The 17,386-nt window shown below is 41.5% G+C and overlaps 1 protein-coding gene across 3 annotated transcripts; it reads left to right on the plus strand.

Moving 5' to 3' along the window:
- The first annotated feature begins 1,874 nt into the window (after positions 1-1,874).
- Positions 1,875-17,375, plus strand: LOC310966497 (uncharacterized protein). 3 transcript variants are annotated; one of them, XM_083940247.1, is made up of 20 exons: positions 1,875-2,080; positions 2,634-3,853; positions 3,976-4,130; positions 6,041-6,223; positions 6,317-6,626; positions 6,716-6,843; positions 8,052-8,080; positions 8,214-8,248; positions 8,429-8,597; positions 9,867-10,026; positions 10,166-10,304; positions 10,427-10,461; positions 10,539-10,620; positions 10,807-10,841; positions 12,118-12,187; positions 12,497-12,568; positions 12,665-12,684; positions 14,289-14,325; positions 14,713-14,825; positions 14,908-17,375. In XM_083940247.1, the coding sequence occupies exons 1-19, from the start codon at positions 2,072-2,074 to the stop codon at positions 14,807-14,809; spliced, it is 2,985 nt and encodes a 994-aa protein (XP_083796373.1). In that variant the 5' UTR covers positions 1,875-2,071; the 3' UTR covers positions 14,810-14,825; positions 14,908-17,375. The 3 variants fall into 3 exon arrangements, with proteins under 3 accessions (XP_083796373.1, XP_083796374.1, XP_083796375.1); XM_083940248.1 differs by having other exon boundaries at positions 10,545-10,620; XM_083940249.1 differs by having other exon boundaries at positions 6,362-6,626.
- Positions 17,376-17,386: the final 11 nt, after the last annotated feature.

Below are 17,386 nucleotides of genomic sequence, written 5' to 3' on the forward strand. Positions count from 1 at the left end.
TCTTCTGACTTTGCTTCCCCCCTCCTCCCTGTGGAAAAACAGCAACTTCAACTCTTTGTTGATGTTATACAGGAGAAATTAGAACTACAGACTTTTAAAAAATATATATATTTTTTGGGCAGTTTTCAAGCCTTTATTATATAGGACAGACAGAAAATGGGGTTGACAGAGGGGGGGGGGGATGGGGGCATGCAACAAAGGGCCGCAGGTCAGAGTCGAACCCACGGCCTTTACATGGGGTGACTGCTCTAAACACTCAGCAGCCCCAGAACTACAGACTTTAAAAAGGGTCAGATCACTCAAATCTCACAGAAAAACCTCCCCATTAACCCACCGTCGTATCTGGCCGAGCAGTGAGTTTCATTTTCATTAGAAGAGGTTTTAAGATAGCCTACTCATCAGTGAGGTGTTTGACTCCACTTATGTATTGTGTAGCTGAATAGAATTTTCATAGCTCTGAAAATTTACATTTGGCAGCAATGTGTCTTTCCAAAAACACCATCCCAGTTGCTGGATAATCCACAAACCTCACTGTAAGCAGTTTTCTTTGGGACTATTTCTTTCTAATGCAGGGCTGCCCAGTCCTGCTCCTGGAGGGCCACCATCCAGCATGTTTTAGGTTTCTCCCTGCTCTAACACACCTGAGTCTAAAGAATTTCAAACCTGTGACGAGCTTCAGCTGCTTGATAACGAGCACATCATTAGATTCAGGTGTGTTGGAGCAGAGAAAAAGCTCAGATATGCAGGACAGTGGCCTTCCAGGAGCAGGGTTGGGCAGCCCTGTTCTAAAGCTTTTTGGAAAAGCAGGATTCAGTTGATTTTTTATTTTACTATATTCTTTTTTTCTCAATACAGTATGAAGTTCAGAGCAACAGCTCAGTATTGTCTGGACATGGCGGGACATGGGAACTGGGAGGGTTTCTGGTCCAAGTCCCCACGCGGACCAAGATTTAAGTGTTTACTGCTGGAGAGGTGTCAGTTCACCTACTGGGCACTGTTGTGGTTCCCTTGAGCAAGGCCCAGGCCGCTTCTCCATAGCCACCCCCTCTCACTGGAATACATGTGTATAGACCCTGGATTTTTAAACTATGTCTTCTTTTGTTGTGGCTGTGCCAGACTTTTCAGATGTATGGCTAAAAACAGGTCAAATGTAAACAATCTGAATGGCATGGCCCTTTAAGTATTAGTTTATTCTCATGCCCTCTTTAAATGGTTTTTAATCTACCAACATGTTTCAACACAGACCAGACAAGTGGGTTTAATCAAACAAACAGTGGCCTGTTTGTCATACAGTGACAAGCACCGTTTCTGTGTATGAGGTCTAAGCTCTTGATCTACTCCTGAGTCCCTGACACACCTGATGATGCCAACAAGACAGAATATCCTTAAAAAACTGTCGTATGAAGGTTGTATGCCTGTGGTGTTTTGATGTCATATTACAAATACTTCTGTATTCTCTGTAACAAAGCTGGAATGTTGATTGACGTACGTCGTTTCCGTTTCCTCTATGTTTGCCTTTAAGATTGAGCTTAAGCTCAAGATACCACATCACACATTTAATGGCATATTACCTCATATTCTCACGACAACACTATCGTTTTAAACATTCAGGACTTGCTGTATGAACAGACAAAAAAAACACGTTGGAGATCGAAAAACAACTCCAGCTACAGGGAGACTTCTTGACAGTGAGTCACATTTGCGCAGTGCCAGCCGGGCGACATTCCTGAAGGATGAAAAAAATCCAAGAGCTGTTGAGAGTGAGTGTGTTGCGTTAACTCGGGACAGACCCGTTTGACGAGAATGACAGACTTTTTTTTGTTAGAAGATGAGTGTGAGTATTCCCACTCAACCTCATTCCTCCACTGAAACCATCTCCTGTGCGCGTGGGGCGCATTTGTCTCGATCAGGATCGGAGGAGAAACACGCACCGAGTTGGGACAGGTCTATAAAACATTTTTTTTATTACTTTCATTGGACACACAACTGAGAAGCTGATGAAGAAACTCACTGGAGTTAACTTACTTAACTAAGAAGGCTTTTGTCGTTTCGGTGGATAATTAAACGCGCAATGGATCAGGTATGTTGTCCTTTAATATCCTCAAATGACTGTGCAAAGTGTGTTTAACAATGATTCATTACATTATAACGATACTATATGCACTCATTATATATTGTATACTGTGGTAACAGGTGTACTCTGTACTCTGCTTCCTGTCATAATATCATAATCTAAGTCTTTAGTAAGATGTGACTTGGCGTGAGTTAGTGTTTCAAAACAGTGCTAATTGTCCAACAGCTATTTATTACACAAATATGGGCCTCCTGTTTTGTGTGTGTGTGTGTGCTGAAACCCTCCTGATTCAGACTGATCACTACAAATCAGGTCTGCCTACTTTCTCTCCACACAGAAAGACTGATAGATATGCAAATTGAATAGAAGCAAAACCCCCATTAAGCTGTGGAGAGTGATACATTGCAATGATTAAATTCTTCTTCTTAGCTAAGCTCCACGCTACCTTTAATAGCACACGTTTCTTGGGATCTTATAACACTTCAGGTGATCAGATAACTTTGTATTATGCAATATATGCAGTATTTCAACCTATTGCATTGTGTAATCATTTCACCAGGAGGACACACTGGACTTTAAGGCCCTCAGAGCCAAGTTTCAGGGAGAAGAACTCCTGCTGAAGCAACCCACGCTCAAACCTGCTCTCCCAGAGAAACCAAAAGTTGTCCCTCCTCCCCAGAGCCCCACTCACTACCTCCCTGCAGGAGCACGCCCCTCCCTGCTCACCTCCATCAACCAGAGCCTGGAAGCAAAGACACTGTCTGCCCCCAGGGTGGTCTTCAAGGATGAAAAGAAGGAGAGCAAAAAGCCTCTCATCCAGATTAACTCTAAGGGAAAAGACAAGAGTGAAGGGAAGCTGAAAAAAGGTAAAGACAAGACAACAAAAGGAAGTAAAGAGAAGCTCAATGACGATTCAGTAGATCAGAAGCAGAAGAAAGGGAACGGTAAAGCCAAGAAGATCCCACCTCTCCCTGTATCACCTAAGGAGAGCACTGCTGAACTGGTGCCAGCCACACCTCCACCTAAAGTCACACCACTAAAGAAGAAGAGCTTCCTGCCTTTCAGGAAGTCATCAAAAAGAGTTTCAGTGGAGGTCCCAGAAGACCCTATCCTAGACACCTCCAGCTCAGACTTTCCCGGAGCACCTCCACTTATTCCAGTACCTTCTGAATTTAGTGACGCATCACCAGAGCCTGAAATCTCTGCACCAAAGGCCCTTCTACCAAACATCCCCACCTTACCTGACTCAGGTGCTGCAGTGGAAATTACCCCGCCCTACACTATCCCTGCCTCTCCCGACTTCATCCCACCCCCTGCCTTTATTCCTGATATCCCAGCCATGCCGACCCTAGAGAGTGAAACTCCACTTGAGATAGAAACTCCCGCCCTTCCTGTTTCCAGACCTGCCAGCCAAAATGAACTAATTCCCAATCTACCCAGCGCTGCTCTGACCCCTCCACCTAATCGTGCCATCTCTAGTCCATCTCCTCCAGTGGCCTCCACTCCCTCTCCATCACCTCCTGAGCTTGCAGCTGAGGCTGTTATAGAAGCTGTAACTATAGCTGCAGAGGAGACACCTCCTCCTCCAGTAACAGACCCTCCATCCATTCCACCATCTACAAAAGACCCTCCAGCCAGTCAACCGTCTCCTAAAGACGTGCGTCAGATCTCTGCGCTCTCAGTCCTCTCCAGAGCGGAGGACATGAGCCCAGCAAGAAGGGTTACTCCATGTGACCAGAGGATCTTCAACGCTCTGCAGAAGGCACGCAGAAAGAGCAGGTAAACAACACCAACATTTGTGAAGCATTGTGTAAGTGATGGAGGGTACAGCAGTTTTTGGACTATTATTGAAAACATCTTATATGCTATCCTATATGCTTATTGCTTTATTCTGGTTTCAGCCCCCCGACAAACCCCTCCACCTCCTTCATCATCATACCACCTACCGAAGACCTTCCTCCGAGTCCCACCAACTCTCTCCCAGACATCCCACCTATTGATTATGAGGGGAAAGCCCTCCCACCGAAACCGGCACTAGTTAACGGCTTTGACCACAGTAAGTCTGGACTAATCACTGTAGAGTTCTTCTCTCTTGGTCTTGTTCTCTTGTACATTTTTTTTTTTCATTTTTTATTTCCTTTCACGCTTTAACTGCGCATAAAGTACACAACAGCATGTTGGCACATGTCAGGTCGTCATCAGAACAGCAGGTGCATACTATGTAGCTATAGAACATCACGTATAATGATCTCAGCTATATAGAAAATACGGTATGTATAGTCTGGTTTTTGCCACATGATTGCCTCGGGTGTTGGTTTGGGGAAGCAGCTTTACAGATAAAAACACACACGAATATGAACAGTCCTGACATTCCTCCTTTGTGCCAGAAACAACTAAGCAGCAGGCAGGGCAGAGCTGCTGAGGTATGCCAGCAATGATAGAGAGGAGGAGCAGTGACAGGAACATGTCCATCATTATGCCAGAGAGCTGCAGTGACAAACACTTTAATGTCTGTTAAACTGACAACGCATGGGAAGAGAAGTGAGTCTGCTGCTGTGTTGACGGTGGCTTCATTTACACAAAGCTTATTAATCGTGCATGTTGGTGTTCACACATGTATCAATTTTAAACAACCTCCTGCTGTTTAACATTTCATCAAGTCTGTTGTCACTTATCATAGTCAAGTACTACACTCATATATGATTGCTAATTCTCTAAGACAATTCATGATGATTCTTTACAAAAACACATATTGTGCAGAACAAAATAATAACATTTTAAGGTTGTTTGAATATATCTTGCATTGTAAGGAGGACAAGTAGTGTCATTTAATTATACGGCACCTTTTGGGGACAGACTGCTTTACTGCTTACTGCTTGCTTTTAAGTACTTTAGATTAAAAGACACATCTTAGAAAGCAAAGTCACAGAACTAATACAAAGACTAAGTGAGGTCTGCAGTACATTTCTGCATTAAGCGGTTCTGATTTTTCACTTGTAATTGCATTATCTCCACTCTGCAGAGTTAATTAACAACAACTTTAGCAGAGTGACTGACTTGTTGGGTTTCCTCACAAATCAAATTCTTCCACTCAGCTTGCTCTTGCCTTCTCCCTCTCTGTTTGGAAACTTCCTTCAGGTGTTTCAGCCGAAGTGTCTGACTGTTTTTACTGCTTTGGGTTCAAAGCTAACCCTGAAGTGAAAAAATGTCTTACATTTTAATTAGACTTTGTGAAACCAGAACATATCACAAAGATTAGCCATACACGTCACATTAAAGGTCCCATATTTTTCTCACTTTCAGGTTCATACCTTAATTTTAGAACATGTTTTCATGCTTTAATGTTCAAAAACACATTATTTTCCTCATACGGTCTGTCTGAATATACCTGTATTTACCCTGTTTTAGCTCTTTAAGACCCCTCTTGAAAAAGCCCAGTCTGCTCTGATTGGTCAGTGTTTCCAGGTCTTTCACAACTGCACTCTCAGCATCTCTGCGCCATCATTGCAGCCGGTGAATGATTGTAACAGCACTTTCTACATACAGTTTATAGTATAGTGGTGACATCACAAAGGTACAGAAGACCTGACGGCTCGTTTAAAGTCACAGTTTCTGAACTGGAAGTGTCCAAACCTTTCTGGGCAAAATGTTTTTCATTATTTTGTATATTTTGTCATATTTAGATTTTGTATTTTGTTATCTGCTGGTAAAAATCACTCACAAGGCGTTGCTTGCATCCTTAACCCCCGACAATACAGGTGTGGGTAGAAATAGTAAGGCCCATGAATGACCCTGTAATGTAGTCCCAAAATTAGAAATGAAAAAGGCTTTTATAAATAAAAAAATAATAAATAAAAACTCACTTTTTATAGTATGGGACATTTAAGATTCCAATCATAATAACTCATGTATTTAATTGAAAAAATAATAAATAAATAATAAATATTTAAATGTCATTCTTTGCAGTGTTGGAAGGTATCACTGAGGAGGGGTCTGACGCTCTCCCAGAGCTGTTGGTGGTGCCACCTCCTCCACCCAAGAAGGTCCTTCTAGACCCGCGGTCTCTGGATCCAGCTTCAAATAAGCCAGACAGACCTCACTCTGTCAACCTTGCTCCATTCACCCCTCCTCATCCTCTGGAAAATAATGGTGCGGTCACCGTTGTCACACTTACCACTTTGTGAAACCAAACTTAATCAGCCCCCCTTATTGATTTCATATTAATTGCTCCCGCATTTACAGAGATCCCTGCTCCTCCTGAATTCTCTTCTGGGACTGACCCCACAGATGTCCCGGAGTTTGACGATGTGACTTCAGATGCCCACTCTCCGGAGCTGCCTGTGTCAGAGTGGGAGAATGGGGAGAACACTGGTCCAGATACTCCAGATAGAGAGGACCTGCCAGAGTTTTACAGTAATGGGATAACTCTTCCCAGGGCTGAGTTCCTTGCTGCACCTGCAGTTGGGGATGAATACCAAACAAATCCACTACCAATATCCTCCTCCCCTGTCTCTCTGGAATGTCCAACACTAGAATATCCACCACTGGCAAGGTAAGACACACAACCCTTTTCTCACTGCTTCGACATACTCGTTCATCTCTGAGAACTCGGTTTTCATTCCCTTCCTCCAACTCACCCAGGCCCGAAGCTGACGTTGGCAACGGTGTCTATGAAAGTGCAGACAATGTCTATGAGGACATCAGCACGTCTGCCACCAAAAAGAAAGGAAAGAGTGACGCTGGCAAGAAACGCAAAGGACCACCAAAAAGTAAGGACTCTTTATGGCTAACACTTTAAAGACTTCTTTATGAGACCATAGACTTTCTGAACCACAGATGTAATCACACCAGTCATATCATATTGGTAAGATATCTAAATAAATTATTAAATAGACACATTTTGTTCATGCATCTGTCTGTAAGATAGGGCCTGCATGAAGTGTCACATATTATTCTCGTTTACAGGATCATACTTGTATTTTGGGTTTCTTTTAGCTGGGGAATGACTGTAGCGGCACTTTCTACCTTTACTGTATATAGTATAGTTGTGACATCACAAAGGTACACAAGTCTTGATGGCTCGTTTAAAGATACAGTTTCTAAATACGGGCTGCGTGCATTTCTCTTACAGTATTTATGTTGCACCACATAAACCTGCTCTATAATAACAAAGACATGGCAATCTCACTTTTTTTCACATGGGACCTTTAAGGCTTAGAAGTTAGAGCTCAGATTGTCAGATGATTTGAGACAGTACCAACACATGCCAGGAAAGCAGGCAGCAGATTCAAACGCATTCTTTATTGTCCTTTTGTAGAGGAAGTCTGTACACAATCAAGCATTTGAAAACAAGGAATGCACAGAAACAGGGCGTCACAACAACACAAGTCTGTTACAGTGTACCCAGGCTAGGATTGCCTCCACACGGCTCTCACCCCACTACGTGAAATACAGATGGCTGAACTGGCTATCTAAACAAAAAACAGAGAAACTGGGATTACAACACACACAGAGGTTGCTTTAGTAATATTTTGAATGTTGAGTAGAGCAGTAATTACTAAGGGGACAACACACCTCCCAAAGGGAGAGTAGTTGTCTGTTTCTGTGACCAGAGGGGAGGAGGGCGTACATACACAGCAGCATTCCACCTGTCGAGGAGGAGGAGGAGGAGGTGTGTGTTTTGAAGATGGCATGGATTCAGAAGGGTGTATAGAGGTGATAGGGTTGTATGTTATATGCTACTTCCATATGTTTCCTGGCCTGGTCAAAGAAGGAGTTGAAGTATTAATCCATGAATTTCAATGACACAAGTGAAGAACACATAAATACACATAAATAAATATATATAAATAATGTTTTCTTGTGTGATTCTATCAAAACCACTGTGTAATGTGTCCTCATGCTGTGAACATGCCTTGTATTCTAAGTTGACTGAAACAAATTTGCAGCTTTTTAACATGACTGTGTTTTCCCACAGATCCATATGCTGAGGCACAACAGGAAGCAGTAAGTATCTTTGTGAGAATTGAGTCACTTTTTAAAAATAAAACGTATTTTTCCTGTTTTGCTTATCTGTTGGAGATTCTACTGATTTGGAGTCAAATGAATCAAGTCTTATCTATTTGTTTTTTGTTTACAGAATGAAGAGAAAAGCAAGACGGGCAGGTTCGGCAAGTAAGGCATTATTTTTTGACCCACTTCTCTTTTCATCGCGGTTATCCCCCAGACACTGTTAGCGATTAGACAGTTTGGTTTGTCTTTGTTTCCCTCATAATCTCCTCTCCGCCTCTCTTAAACATTCAGCGAGGAGTTCTTTTTCAAACACGACGATATCCCTCATTCTCTCCTCCGCAGGACTGACAAGAAAGCCGCCACAGAAGGGCCGGATGAGAAAGAGCAGAAAAAGAAAGAGAAGCAGCGCCTGGAAAAGGAGAAGAAGGAGCTAAAGGAGAAACAAGAAAGGGAGAAGAAAGAGCAGAAAGAGAGGGAAAAGAAGGAGAATGAGATGAAGAAAAAATTCAAAGTGAGTGATTATTTTGACGGAGAAGGGAGGTATGGAAGCTGAACGAGCGGCTGGGAGGGTGGGGTATATGTCTTGGCATACAAACCTGTTGGGATTCATTCCTCCTGAGCAACATGTGCAGGCTCAAATGGAATCTCAGTAAACATTGTTTCATTGTTGCTGACAGAAGATCTATAGACTATTTTTTATTCCACATACTACTATAACCATGTAATCACAAAAGAGCATGGCTTTGTCCAGGATCCAGTGGGTTTTGCTTGTTGTTCTAACAAAAATTGAAACAAACGTCTGGGACCAAAGAAAGAATGCAACACATTGTAGAAAGAATTAGAAATACAGAGATTTATCATCTCACTCATTCTGCATCATTCGGGCATGCAGCTTGTTTCAGCAAACAAGCCTGTGTACACTACCTGCTCAGCACCAAACACCAGACAGACACAGTTAGCAGCTAGCTGGTGAACATAGTGGAGCATTTAGTTTTTAATGAGCCAGATATTTCCTTCAGGAGTTGGTGGAAACCAAAAACATAGTAAAAAATTAGAGCAAATACTAAACAAAAAACAGTTTCATTCCACGTTGTAAAAAGACGTTTGCGTCATTTAGAGCCTCTCAGGACAGACATTTTTCGCAGTAGACATTTTGACTTGTCGTAGCAGGAAAAGCACGTATAATAGAATTTGTAACATGAATGATGGCTCAGTTTACTTTAGTTTAAAACTGAGTTCCAAAGTACATACTGTAATGTTGCATGCACCGTGCACATGTAGTAGGACATCCTGGTATTTTTGGCATACTGTATTGGGACATACTAAATATTTTTCTGTAATACTAAATAATATGGTAGTATTGGTACTGGAAGGGAAAGTAAGTGGCCCTGTCAGCTATTCCAGTAAGACAGCAGGGCCTCCCTGGATAGCAGCCATCATTAATGTTATTAATTACACTGCTGCTTTTCCTGCTGTGACATGTCAAAAGGAAAAAGATTAGCCGTATTTGTCACACTCTCTAAAGCAAGTAGCCTATTTGTGTGTGTGTGTGTGTGTGTGTGTGTGTGTGTGTGTGTGTGTGTGTGTGTGTGTGTGTGTGTGTGTGTGTGTGTGTGTGTGTGTGTGTGTGTGTGTGTGTGTGTGTGTGTGTGTGTGTGTGTGTGTGTGTGTGTGTGTGTGTGTGTGTGTGTGTGTGTGTGTGTGTGTGTGTGTGTGTGTGTGTGTGTGTGTGTGTGTGTGTAAACATATGATGTTAAGCTTCCACTGTATATACTGTTAGATCACAGGACAGGAGGATGCCATGTACGAGGCAAAAGTAACTGTGACGACTAAGGGACGTAAGAACGATCTGGCGGTCAACAGCGGTGACATCGTCAGCATTATCCGAACAACCAACTGTCCCAAAGGGAAATGGCTGGCCAGGGACAGCAGCAACAACTGTGAGTCTGTGCACCAGTAGTATTAGATTAGTAGTACAGTAGTATGCGTATATAAAAGTAAAGTATAAAGGTGTTTTCACAAGACATGCTGTAGTCCTTGATTGTATATCGCACTACTGACTCTGTGACTGGGTTCCAGATGGGCATATTGCAGTGGACCATGTGGAGCTGGACATCAAGGAGATGATGGAGATGGGAAAGAAGGCTGCAAACACCCTCAAGACCAACAGCACCAGCAACAATGTTGTTGAGGAGGAGGTTACCAGCACAGGGAGCAGGTATGTGTTTACGCACAGTGGGTAACTTATACAGACTATGCAATGGAAAACCATCCTCCCTCTTTATTCATTATACGGTTAAGTTAAAAGAATGATTAATACCTGTCTTTTTTCCCCCTCAGGGCCTCAAACCACTATCCAATGTCAGCAGAAAGCTGTAAGTACCTCAGTCATGATAACAGTACATGTTGAACTGATTCTGCAGCAATTTGATGTTGATGTTGACATGTTCAGTCACAGATGACAGTGAGGAGTGGACCGGTGATGAGGAACCTCTCTCTCCTCCCCCACAAACTGCAGATCCAGTGGCTCCACTGTAAGTCCATGTTGACCTGAATCTACGTGGCCGGATTGTTCAGCTTTGATGTATACTTTTTTTTTAGATAGAAACCATCAGTCCATCAGTAGCATGGACAGTGATCTCTGATTAGCCACTGTGGGTGAAATGTTGTATTATTCCTGAATACCAATGCCTAGTTTGTCAATGTTTTTTCCTCTGCAGGGGCCACACCAGGACACTCTCAATGCCAGACATGGGTAAGAAATTTCAAACCAGACTTCATTCAACAAAACTGTACTGATAGCCTCCTGTTGACAGTAAACAGAGTGTGACTGCTTGTGACAGTAAGTTATATAGCACACAGTGTGACACGCTGCATTTGTCATGTCGTATCTTCTCCATGTGTTATCGTGATGGGAGAGTGCAGATATAACAGAGAAGTTATATGACAACACTGTGATTTATTGTGAGATAAGTTTGATAATAGCTTCACACAAACGCAGTTATTTACCAGTGTATTTTAAAGGCACTGATTTATAGGCAGTAGAAAAGAAAAAAAAAACATCTATGGTTCTGTGAGTCAATAGAATTGTTTTGATGACACATTAATGCTGTAAACAACTGACATTAGGATTATAGTTGTTAACAGCAAATCTTCTGTTTGTAGGTCAGAACAGGGAAAATGAGGCGTCTGGCTACATAATTGTTTACTTGTCAGTTCCTTAGATTGATTGATTTGTGTGATTTTTTTTTGTTGTAAAATCGCACAAGTTGTAGAGCTGAGCTTTTCCTCTGAGCTCACTCTCCCATAGGACTAAATCAGGGGTTTTCAAACCGTGGAGGCATCTGGCCAGGATTCACAGGGGAGTTTAAGGGGGGGCAGAGATAACAGAACAACAGGAAGTTAGTAATTCATCAATACAGGCAGCAGTCGGCGCAGCAGTGGCTGTAGCACACAACTCATGGAGGCATTGTGTTACTTTAAAACCCACATCTTCTCATCATCTCTAAGTCAAATGTGAACATGATGCACACATTTTTAGATTCAGTATGACATTACGAAATAACTCCAATAAATCTGGTTGAAAATTATTTAAAAAAAGATGCTGTCTTTAATTCCAAAACTGAGAATCCTCACAATTTTAATGTTAGTATCAAAGTCATCCAGGGAAGGCTAAAAAACACACAAAAAACCCAGCCCACTGCTAACTAATTGACTGCATGGATACATTATTCTCCTGTTGACATCCCCCAGAGCAACAGTAGTTCCCAAGGGCATGCTGATCTGTTAGGAGTGACAAAATCTACACTTCAGATACACTGAAAACACAATACTTAAGAATTACGGACCTCTCAGCCCTGTTTGCATACTTTAAGCACTGACTCACAGTCCCATTAGAGTCAGGTTGTTTGTGTAAACAGGAAGATAGTAAAGTGTGTCATGTTGAGTCCAAGGTTTGATTGCGCCAGTAACAATACCAGTATGATTATGGCATGATTAATGCGGGTTGTCTTTTCTATTTATTCTTTTAGGAAACAAAGACCTTAGCATAAACCACCAACACAGTCAAAGTGACATCAACCCAGATGGGACCCATGTCCAGTGAGTTCACACACACACACACACACACACACACACACACACACACACACACACACACACACACACACACACACACACACACACACACACACACACACACACACACACACACACACACACACACACACACACACACACACACACACACACACACACACACACACAGAATACAACCAAGACACATAAATAGGCATATCAGTCATTTGGGATGTGTTTATTTGTAACAGTAATACATGGTGGAATACTTAAATCAAGAGCGAACCAAAAAATCATCTAAAAACAGTTCATGTGTATTTATCTTTTTATTAGAGCAAGACATGAGGCACTTCAGAAGTTGGCAACATTTTTCCATTCACCTAAACCTGTGGAGCAACCTGCCAGGTAGGCATGATTCATACAAAAAACATACACACAAAAAGAGACACACAAAAAAAATGGGGTTTTAATTTTCACTTTCCTTCTTTTTTTTTCTTACAGCAGAACTGAACCAAAGACAAGTAAGTGATTCCTGACAAATCTCTGATCCGAAAATAAAGAAAAACTATGTAGAAGTCTTGTATTGAAATACACAAGAGATATAATATATACAATATATAATGTATATATAACGGTATCTGATTGATTTCCTACTTTCATCAATCACAAATATTGTTTTTTACATTTGATTGTCTCAAGGCCTCATGATAGCCCCCACAGTAGGCATTTGAACTTATACAATTGCTGATTACCACTTTCATTGAATGTTGAGTGGTTTGGTCCAGCCTAGCTCACAACTCTCCCATTTCCCTATAAACCTCAGGTATGTGAAGTTATGCTCGCGGTACATTATGCTAGTCAGAGCCCATTATAAAAGCAGATATTTCTTCAAAACTGTGCATGATTTGGCTTTCAAAAATGTTTATTACAGTACAGTTTGTTTAGTACATTATAAGGTACAAGAAAATAAATCAGTTTTTCCATTCAATTCTCAATTTGTTAAATTTTTTCCAATATTCTTTTTTTTTTTTAAATAACCAACTAGTACCGTTAAAGTACTGGAGGGAGTAGTATCATTCAAATCTGCAATCCATCTGAGGGCTCTCAGTCTTTTGGCTCGGAGAGAGTGGTGAGTGAATAAACCACTGGTGTCAGGTGTGTGTGGCACTGATGGAGCCCAGGTGTGGGGAGTCTTCATATCCCCTGAGTCTGCACTGCTGACTCATTATCTCACCATCAGAGGTAGTGAGAGCGGCTCCCTGTTGTCAAGTGTACGTATATACAAACACTATCTCAGAACTTTGTGTATATTTAGTGTCCATTGCCTGTTTGTTGTTTGTTGTGTCTACAGCCTTTTTGTTTACCAAAGGTCTCCTGGGCAGCCTCTGCCTTTAGTTTTGTGTTTTCTCGGACTCCTGGACTATTTTGGTTTTGTGTCAGCTGCTTTGCAGCGGTGGTTGAGTTTATCATCTTAGTGCTTTAGTTCCTTTAACATGCAATCGGCAACATTTTTTGATCATATTCACTGAAGCCCACACTATGCTCTGATAGAACAACATAAATTATCCGTTTTTAGAGGGAAAAAAAAAACACTGCTCTACGTGCATGTGGAGATTGTTTGTTTTCCAAAAATCCCCAGCGCCCGAGTCATCCTGTCCACTCTCAGGCACAGTTCGTGCACATGCCACAGACCCCCCCCATCCACGCTCGGGCATGTAACAATATCACAGGCACATGCCTCAAGCTAGGCATACGCTAAATTACATTAGCAGTTTGCTATCTATGAGTAAGTTAGCCTGCCTACCTCCATGTAGCATGTACTCCATGCCGTTTATTTATAAGAGAAGACGTTCACAGGAATCTGGTACACACGTGCTTAAAAGGGAGTTAAATAAAATTTGGTGGTGATCAATGGTTCTTGTGTTCATGTAAGAGCAGTTAAAACCAAAAGTAAGGGGGGGATAAACAAACACGACACAAAGGCTAAAAGTATTAGATTAATCATTGATAAATCATTATATCCATCCCCTTCATAAAGCATTAGTTCAGGTATCGTCAGAACAAATTGTGTTGGATACTTGGATTTTTTTAAACTTAATGCCAAAATACTCTGTTTCCATCTCAGGTCCTGTGCCTGTGAAGGAGGAAGCAGTGAGTCCCATGTGAGTAGAGTTATAAAACACACTCACACACACACACACACACACACACACACACACACACACACAGAAAGAAAAATGCAGAACATGTTGTAAAACCTGTACACAAACCGGTATCTGTCTTTTTTGCCTGGAATGGGCTGCTGAGCGTGAATAGAGTGTTTGTGTTTTATTATTTTTGTGTTTTGAGACATAAGACATAAGAGGCAGATGTGGATTACACTTCTCTCCTACCAGGAAGCTAAGTCAGTTGTGTCCGGGTAGGAGAATGAGTTTGTCAACATGAAAGCACCTACACACTTTACAACAGCATCTGAGTGACATGGTAGAACGGGAGGTGGTAGAAGAAAAAAAGGTTACGTTCTTTACTTCCAATGTGTTTTTCCACAGGCCTGAAGCGAGTTCAATACACGAAATGGATTTTGATCAAACCGATATGATCATTTTACCTCCTCCTGACCTGTATGCTGACTTGACTGTGGAGTAATGCTCATTAAAACAAGGTAAGGATGAATCACCTGGACTCCGGTAACTACTTCAGCGTGCACTTCACATACTGACATGATGTGTTTCTGTTTCTAACAGCAGGACAAAAACAGCCAAAAAAAAGGAAACCGGATTTGTCTACTGTACGTTGTTATTCTTCACACTGTGATCCGTGTCGGTCACTTAATACTGTGACAGTGTCTTCACCTTCTTGACTATGACCTTATTTACCTGGCGCCTGCATTTATGGATCACTATAACGATGAAGAGGAGCAAGATAAGCAATACACCATCTCAACTCCTAGAGCTCTTTGTGAGCTTTTTTTCCTAAGGCACTCGTGGAACCAGAGAGGGACAGTTTGCCTGGCGCCTCTGGGTGACTTTGACCCTTTGGACTAAGATGAACTGCTGATCCCAGGAAAGGACTTACACAGTGTTGCAGACTCACATACAGGAGGCTCTTGTGGGGAAAATTACACACTTCATGTGAAATACCAGGATTCTATTTAAAGTGTTGGCCACATGTTCTCATCCCAACATGTTACATACAGACTCTTTGTCAGGACCCCTTGGTTTCACTTAACGTAAAGGGTAGCCCTGCGTGTCAAACCGTGACGCTTTACTATGGCTACTGTGAAACACGTGAATTAAACAAAAAGACTTAGATAGGTTTAGTCAACAGAACCATTGTGGGTGGGGTTAAAATAAGCATGATTGTAACTAAATTGATTTGCGGGACAAGAATTGGATACAAAGGGGACACGGAGGGCAGTCTCCTGTGTGAAAGTCCTTTGTTTGTTTGACCCATCCACCAACCTGACCTCCTCCCAACGTGGACTTTGTCACCCTTACTTCTTGAGCTCCAGAGTGTCCAATATTGCTGCAGATGGGTTTACAGTTGAAAGCCTGGTGGGTTTTATACAGATGCTCAAGGGTACCTTGAATGATGGTATCAGACACCAAAAGCGCATAACAAAGTGTCAGTATTTGGGCTGAAATAAAGGGAGAACAATGGAAAATGTAGATTTTTCTCAGACCAGGGTATTTTTCAGGTTGTGACACCATCCTGAATAAATGCACAGCGGACACAGGCAGTGAAAAACATGCAGAATTGTTCACTAATTGTCATCAACTTCGTCTTTCTTCGGCAGGTTGCTCAGGATCAATCACTAATCTTCTACGGTTAGTTAGTTGGTTAGTAACACATACACTTGTTACCAGTTTACAGTGTTGGTAGCAATGGAGTAAATTGTATAAACTTACAAATGAACAAATACTTAAAGGGGACATATTGAAAAACTTTTTCAGTGCTTGTGCACATATATTTGGATATCTTAAGTTCCTACCAACCGGCAAACTGTGAAATAATACAACCCAGTCAGTTTTTTGTGGGCTGCCTTGATCAGAAAAGATGGTTCAACCAGCCATTCAGATTAGGCTCCCCTTCTGTCACATGCCGGCTCACTAGAATATACCACCCCCCGAAGGTGCATACAGGTATATTCAGACAGACATAGTGAGAAAAAGAATGTGTTTTTGATCATTAAAGCATGTAAACATATTGTAGTAGAAACCTAAAATACAAATATGAACCTGAAAATGAGCATATGTCCCCTTTTATATATATATTTTTTCTCTTGGATCCTTTGAATATGGACCGGGCACCTGAAATTGTGCCTTTTATCCATAAATTCACATTACATAAACGACAAATATCCTTTACCGACATATGGTTATATGTATACTTTCTGAGCTTTGCCCTGATGCTGTTAGTATGTTAAACACTTTGTTGATCTGATTGGTTGATTTGGCTCATATATTGGTGATAGACAGATGGTTTATCCAATCAGGAAACAGTATTTTTGCCCCTTCCCAAAAGATCTCTAAACCAGAGTTGCCAGATGGATATGCTGAGTAAATAAGAATCATGCGAATCAATCCATCTGGCGGAGTCACATTAGCTCCACCCTAAAAGTGATGTGATCTTTTTTCATTAATATCATGCAGCATGCGCATGTATAGGACTCAGATGAATTGATATTGGTCACTGTTTTCCAAGTGTTTGTGCTATTGTGTTTTTTGTACATGAGTTTCTTTTTCTACTTTTATTTACTCTCATTTTGTTAAAGATCATTACAGATTATGGAAGTGCTTATGTAACTACTGTTGACATTGTATTTAAACACTGAACTTTAAACATTAACATTATCTTTGATGGCGTACCAATAAAAAACAACATGGAGCGTGATCTAAAATATACAATTCAAGAATTCTGCTAGAACTTGTTGCCATGTATCGGTCATAGTGTCACCAGGGAAGCGTCATCCATAAACTTTATTTAATTTTTTTCTTTGGAACTGATGTCTGGCAGTGTCACTTATTTTTCTTCTATGACTTTCCCTCAAGCTGATGAACAGGAAGTGTTACAGGAAGAGAAAGCAGTGCGATGATCGCCTGTTCTTTTCATGTAAAATATTGTTGACATTTGATTGTGCATTTTTGTCTGGGGGAAGAAAACTCAAAAGGAATCCTCTGTGATGGGTGTGTGTGTGTGTGTGACACTGACAAAGCCCTCAAG

The sequence above is a fragment of the Echiichthys vipera genome (genome assembly GCF_963691815.1).
Source record: "Echiichthys vipera genome assembly, chromosome: 3".
NCBI lineage: Eukaryota > Metazoa > Chordata > Actinopteri > Perciformes > Trachinidae > Echiichthys > Echiichthys vipera.